Source organism: Coregonus lavaretus (assembly GCF_964263955.1).
Source record: "Coregonus lavaretus genome assembly, chromosome: 21".
In the NCBI taxonomy this organism is placed as follows: Eukaryota; Metazoa; Chordata; class Actinopteri; order Salmoniformes; family Salmonidae; genus Coregonus; species Coregonus lavaretus.
The window spans coordinates 45557983-45564837 of NC_140008.1; the positions used below are offsets into that span (position 1 = coordinate 45557983).

A 6855-nucleotide genomic window follows, 5' to 3' on the forward strand; every position below is an offset into this window, starting at 1 on the left:
GAGGATGAGAGGGGGGCTATTCGTCAGTCTGTCGTGAGTAAACTAGAGATAGGCTTCCTTCTTTGAATGCCACAATAAGCCATTGAAGATCTTTTAAATCATTGCAGCCAGTTCATCCATTTGAAGTTGTTACATTTCTTCATTACATTAGTTAGGCTACATTAATTAATATACAGAATATAAAGATGTGTATTTTAGCAAACTAGACCGTCTATCAGTCAAATGAAAGTGCACGCAGGGTCAACCAGCAACATCTCATGTAATAAACATTAAATAACCTTTTTAAGTAATGATTGATTAGGTTAGACTATTTGTAATAACGTTATAAGTGTGTTATTACGTGTAACAACTGCGGATATGTGTGTTACATGTTGCCCAATGCAATAGTCTAGAACTGAATCCATCTGTCCACTATTGGACATATCCTATGTGGGAGTTGTAATTTAATATTGGCATATATTACGTCCTGACGCGAGAATCGTCCACTTTGACACATTTAATCTTGTGTTGACAGAGAGTAGCCTATGCTATGGGGGTCATCAATCCCAGCGCGGGTTACGGACAGCCACTTGTCACAGCAATGATTCGGAGAGGCTGGTAAGGGGGCGTGAGCGCCTCTCAGAAAATACTGTCCATTGTTCCCCTCGGACCAATCGGGGCTAGAAATTGTCCTAATTATGGACCAATCATAACGCACTGGCCGTCCCCCGACTCCGCCCACAACTGTATATTAAAGGTTCCCCGGTCGAGCCATGCCACTGGCACTATTGGCTGTCTTTTTTTGTTTTACAGTGGTCGGACTGAGTGGATTGTATCATTATTTTTACGAGCCCAACATTTGTTACATTAGGCTAAGACAGAAACATGGCTGACACAAAAGTCGAAACTAGTAAGGAGATCTCTGCCAAGGTAAGTGGACGGCAACTTGTGACCTGAGTGATGAATAAATGACAATTTCTACACTTTCTTTCATTCAAATATATTCCGGACTTAAGATTTTGAATGGAGAACAACTATCGGAAGCTGGAACAAGTGTTTATCCGAGCTTCATTAAACCTAGCTGGCTTTGGATGTGTCTTCTGTTGCGGATGTTGGAATGGAAACACTTTTATTGGAGATCTCTATTTATTGGAGGCTCTGTCGTAGCCGGCCGCGACCGGGAGACCCATGGGGCGGCGCACAATTGGCCCAGCGTCGTCCAGTGTAGGGAAGGGAATGGCCGGCAGGGATGTAGCTCAGTTGGTAGAGCATGGCGTTTGCAACGCTAGGGTTGTGGGTTCGATTCCCACGGGGGGCCAGTATGAAAAATAAAATAATGTGTGCACTAACTGTAAGTCGCTCTGGATGAGAGCGTCTGCTAAATGACTAAAATGTAGCCAAACAATTTGTATCCAAAGTTGCACTCACCTCACTAGTCTATTGAAACAATCACGCCAAGCGATGCTTTTATTGCCCGGAGTATAACAGTCTGCGCGCGGTTCTTTGTTTATGCTAACGTATCCGTTCACTTGAACACCGATTTTAAGCTCTTTTGAAGAACTCACTCACACACGCACGCCTGGTTTACCGTTTCGATTAATTAGCTTTGTGTGCATCTAATATCATAGGCTACATTGCAGTTGCCGGACGCAATCGCGGCTGCTATAGTGGCTACTGATCCATTCTCCAATTTTGTACCACGCACCGGTCTGTCATAACTTGCTACTTGAATATATCCCATTGTTTTTGGAGGTGGTTTCATGGAGTATATGATATTGATATAGAAGTTTATGGGGAATGGCTCGGGCATAAAAGCCTCGCGCCTTTTATAATACAGAATGAGGTGAAAGGGATTTAAACAGCGCGTAAATGTTTAATAACGTAACCAACATAAAACAATTATACCCGACCTAAGTACGAGATGAATAGGCTACAGGAGTAATTATATTTACTGTAAACGGAGTGACGATAGCTGCTCCTGTCTTCGAGCTCTGTGTTTATGTTGAGTGATTCACGGCTGTATTGACATGGATAAGCCCCGCGGTGTGTTCATTCCACCAGGCTTGTCTGCGCGCAATGTGACGGAGCCTCGATCGGAGCTCCGGAGTCTCCCGTTTAAGAGCATCAGTTGGCTTGTAAACCAAATTTGGATTGACATTCTTTCTATAAAAAAAGCGCACGAAGTGTGTCATCCAGACAGTGATTTACTTTGGTCATTTTTGGCGAGAAAATATATTTAGATTTAGACAGCGGTAGTCTTATGATAAATCGAACTCGATGAGTGTATATGTGGGCTTTGGCGGCGCGCAATAACGATATGAATAACCAGTGTAGGACGTGAGTGCGAGCGAAAAGTTGAACTGTGTTCATTCTCTCCTTCTCTCACACACCAGCTCCTTTACAGCGTAACCCTATTCGGGGGGGGGGGGGGGGGGGGGGTGGACGGACATTCACGACAAACCAGCATTGCCTCTTGAAGGCATAGTTTCGACCTGCTGAACCGCGTTTTTGCGGTTACTTATTACATAGGCCATTTTTTGTCATTTAACAGACACTCTTATCCAGAACCACTAACAGTAGTGAGGTTCGTACTTTCTTCCTGTACTGGTCCCCCGTGGGAATCGAACCCAAAACCCTGGCATTGCAAGCGCCATGGTATACCAACTGAGCCACAAGGGTCCACTCATCATATGTTGTTCAAACGACCCCGGTGATGATAAAACAAATTTGGTATGTTGATGTCTCTTTTAGTCTATAGGATGACATTTATGCTTAGTTTCCCTCGCTATTGGAGCAGCGGCGCCGCTGTGCGTAGTTGCCTATATATAGGCTACAATACAATATTGGCATGTAAAGGTGTTGTTGAAGGAGGGTACAGGGGGATGTAGCTGCTTACCGGCGTATGGGCTCAGCTTTACTCAAACTAATTCATGAATAGATTTCCTTATAGGAAGAGGTTAAAACTAATGAGAGTAAGACAATCTATTTTTTTGGGGGGGGGGCACTAAAAAGGGCTATTGGAAAAAGTGCCTTTGTCCTTCAAGTGAAAAGTCGTTAACATAGCCTGATATTATCATAAAGACCTTTAATGGAACACCAACACCCAATCAGAATGGTTTTTGATTGGTTACAAACCTTATTGTCTTCATTTGTAGAATGGAAAGTCAATCAAACGCATATCCCTGCTAGACGCTATTGTCTCGCTTCCCTGGAGTTAATTTAGTCAGCCTCCTTCTGGTAGCGTTCGTTTGGACGCTCTTATTGGCTGTGTTAAAACAGGGTTCAAGGGGATTTGTAGTCTTTTTCCGGGCGTGTCTTCATAGCGTCCCATTACATGGGTCCTTGACTGAACTACAATGCTCGTTGCACTCAACTCGCTCATGGTGTCAGGTTGCAACACTTCTATTAGATCTCCAAAAGTAGGCGGGGAGTAGAGCAGAAAAGCAACCAATAGAAGGTTTAGGATCAAAGTATCGCATTTCAAATGAAAAACGAAAGCATGCTTTACAACTTTAGGTGAGGTTGGAGGGAGAGAGGATGTGTGTGTGACAACCTTGATTGAACCTGTGATATATATTTTATCCACCATGTGCCACACACCTTATGACTCAAACAGTCTCTCATTTTCAATTTCCCCCAGGACCTGAAAGAGAAGAAGCTTGTTGAAGAGGCAGAAAATGGAAAAGACACCCCAGCCAACGGAAAAGCTGTAAGACTTTAGGACTTTACCTTTAATTGGCCCTTTTCTCCATTTTACCTTTAACATGGCCCCATCAGTTTCTTTACACCTGTCCTCACCTGTCTTCTTCATTATCCTTATAAAAAGGTATTTGTAGAAGTAAATCTATGAGGCAACTCATGTTTTCTTTTGTTTTTATTACTAACAAGATATCACCACTCCGAAATAATACAGTGTTTCATCCAGCATGTATTTTTCCCTGGAGACAAACATATCTGATGCATTGTGTTGTTTTTCCACAGGAAGCTGAGGAGAATGGCAATGAGGACAATGATGTAGAGGAGGATGATGATGATGTGGGAGAGGAGGAGGATGAGGAAGATGATGCTGAGGGTAAGTGGTCTGGTCTTTCACAACGCTATGATGCTCTGGATAAGAGCGTCTGCTAAATTACTTAAATGTAAATGTATGATGGCAGAGTATCCATTACATGTTGACATATTCACCTTGTGGCAGTGATGTCTATTTGCTTGTACTAGTCTGAGGCAGTCTGCCTGAGAAATTGTTTTGTTGGAGCGCCCTCTATGTGTTATAAACTGTAACTACTAGAAACTAAACCTGTCTTCCTCTCTGAAGGTGATGAAGAAGATGATGATGACGATGAGGTCGAGGGTCGTGCAGGCAAGAGGGCGGCAGAGGATGATGAGGATGATGATGACGAGGTAATGTAAGAACTTGAATCTATCTATTGCATTTACACATAGAAACTAAAATAACTGATCACATATTGACTTTTTCTTTGCAGGATGATGTTGGAACGAAGAAGCAGAAAACCGACGATGATTAAGAGTTTTGTGTTCAACCCGCTGGAAGCTGCTGCAACCTCTCTCCTCGACCGCTGAGCGTTTTGGAGGGAAACTGTGGTCATCATCAAGTAGAGTTCAACGTCCGTGTACACACACACCCAACTGCAAATTTTTTTAGAAAACCCAAGATGTCAAAGTTCTACCTTCTTAACAAGATACAGTACTTTAAAATGAGAATTTGTTTGTATTTTTATTTACATTTTATATTTTTGTACATATTGTTAGGAGGTTAGCCATTTTTCGACAGTGATCTCTGGTTACCAAACGGTGCTTTGAAGTTGATGCTTCTCTATGAAATAGACTTTACTTGTGGTTTGACCATGTCATGCTATCTCAACACAAACTTGTACAAATTTCAGAAAACAATTAAATTCAAAGCATTCCAGTAACTTTGTAAATGTACTTTAGTTGTACCATACAAAGTTGGTTTGTATGAGATGGCAAGGCCAAAGAAAAGAGGTGTCTTTTCTGTCTGTTAAATGGCTGTCTGTTGTGGCCTGTTTAATGTATGTGTGAATTTCTTGAACAACAATAAACCGGAATCTTATTTTGTGAGTTCTTAATTTCTTCTGATTCGTTTTTTTGTTTTGTTTTTTTGACCCGTCATAGATGGGACTTCATAATGTTATGTTACAGTCAGCCACCTCAACTATGAAAATCATCATGCAGCTTTTGGCTCTATAATCTATAAAAGTATCGTTTTCAGATATGCTGTTCATGTGTTTTATTGGCCTGTTAGAACTGTACATCAATGTAAATTATTCATGCCTTATCTTAAAGACTTCAAGATCTGGTAAATTATGTTGCATTTAATACATTTACCTGAGTGAATCCTTCCTTCCGATACACATTTCTTTAAACACCAAATATCACATATCAAAACAAAAATACATGAAGTGCTAATTGACCATTTCCACAACAGCTGCTTGCTCTTAGGGGTTAATTTCTAGGAAATAACCAGGGAAATATTTAATAACTATTATAGCCCAATGGACTGTGTCATTTCATTTGACATTAGAAGAGTAGATGTTGAAATCAAAAAGTAACCTAACAGCATTAATCTGCTCAATATATAACTTCCATGTAATTACATCAATCAACTACCTTATTATGACACGATAATAACCACATAAACACCAATATATAATAGAACTTTATTGTCCTCCCTCACAAGTTACATTATCACATCACACATACATTATGTTAAAAGCAGTATTACAACTCATTCCTTTGCCTACCATGTGTCACTGTGGTTGTGCTTTATGTGGTAACACGGTTTCAGGTGGGATGTAAACAGACATAAAACCGCTTCCTGTCACATGGTGCGGTAGTCAGGTGTTTCTGAGAGCTGTGGCGAGTCAGAGTGGAAATGGCCAAAGCAGCTCTTGGTTCTGTGGGTTTCCTGTGGGGCCAATAGGAACTTAACCACTGACACAAACTAACAACCTCACTCCCTGACGAAAGCCATGCCGAAACGAGTCAGAGTTTTAAAAGTTGTTCCACTGAACATGCCATAGCAATAAAGGCACTTTTAAGAGTACTATGAAGAGTGCCCTGGTTCTCCTAGTTTTTCTATTACAGAGAGAGAGAAGCAGCTATGCTATGTTAATAATAAGAACCAGTCAACCAGAGAGCAGAAAGAAACTGCTGTGGTTCCTCCTCCAATGCTGCTACTGCCACTGCAGCCTCCTAAACAAGTGGAACAAGTAGATGTTTTTCTATTTCAAGGAAACATGCCGCTAGTGTTTTCTGTTTCACTCTTGTCGGCTATGTTGACATAACTAATCTTTGATAAATAGCTTTGGATGCTGTGGATTAATAAAGTATCTATCTATTCAGAATATCAACATAGCGTGCAGTAGAGGGGCCGAGATATCAAAATTGTAAGGTGTAAAGCAGAAGGGAACAGACTTTATAATGTATTGTGGAATACATGAACATGCATTATTTCAATGGGGGATACTGCTACTGAAAATTATTGTTCCAATTAGGCTACTACACATACTGATCTATTATTAAATACTAATCTAATGAAGCATCATATACATACTGTATATACATATACAGTGCCTTCGGAAAGTATTCAGTCCCCTTGACTTTTTCCACATTTTGTTACATTACAGCCTTATTCTAAAATTGATTAAATAATATACATTCCTCAGCAATCTACACACAATACCCCATAATGACAGAGCAAAAACAGGTTTTTAGTCATTTTTGTGACGTAAGGAGGGGTCTATGTTGATAGAGTGAATGTGTTCGCGGTAGAAAAGAGAGAAGAGAGGGAGTGCCATAAGGGTGGGAGGGAGGAGAAGAAGGGGGTGCAGGTGT

At 40.9% G+C, this 6855-nt stretch overlaps 1 protein-coding gene across 1 annotated transcript; it reads left to right on the plus strand.

Annotated features, from left to right (window-relative positions):
- The first annotated feature begins 758 nt into the window (after window positions 1-758).
- On the plus strand, window positions 759-5071 carry LOC311148888 (uncharacterized protein). The gene is made up of 5 exons (XM_084185900.1): window positions 759-909; window positions 3620-3688; window positions 3961-4051; window positions 4295-4380; window positions 4464-5071. Exons 1-5 carry the CDS (start codon window positions 865-867, stop codon window positions 4503-4505), a joined length of 333 nt encoding a protein of 110 aa, XP_084042026.1. The 5' UTR covers window positions 759-864; the 3' UTR covers window positions 4506-5071.
- Window positions 5072-6855: the final 1784 nt, after the last annotated feature.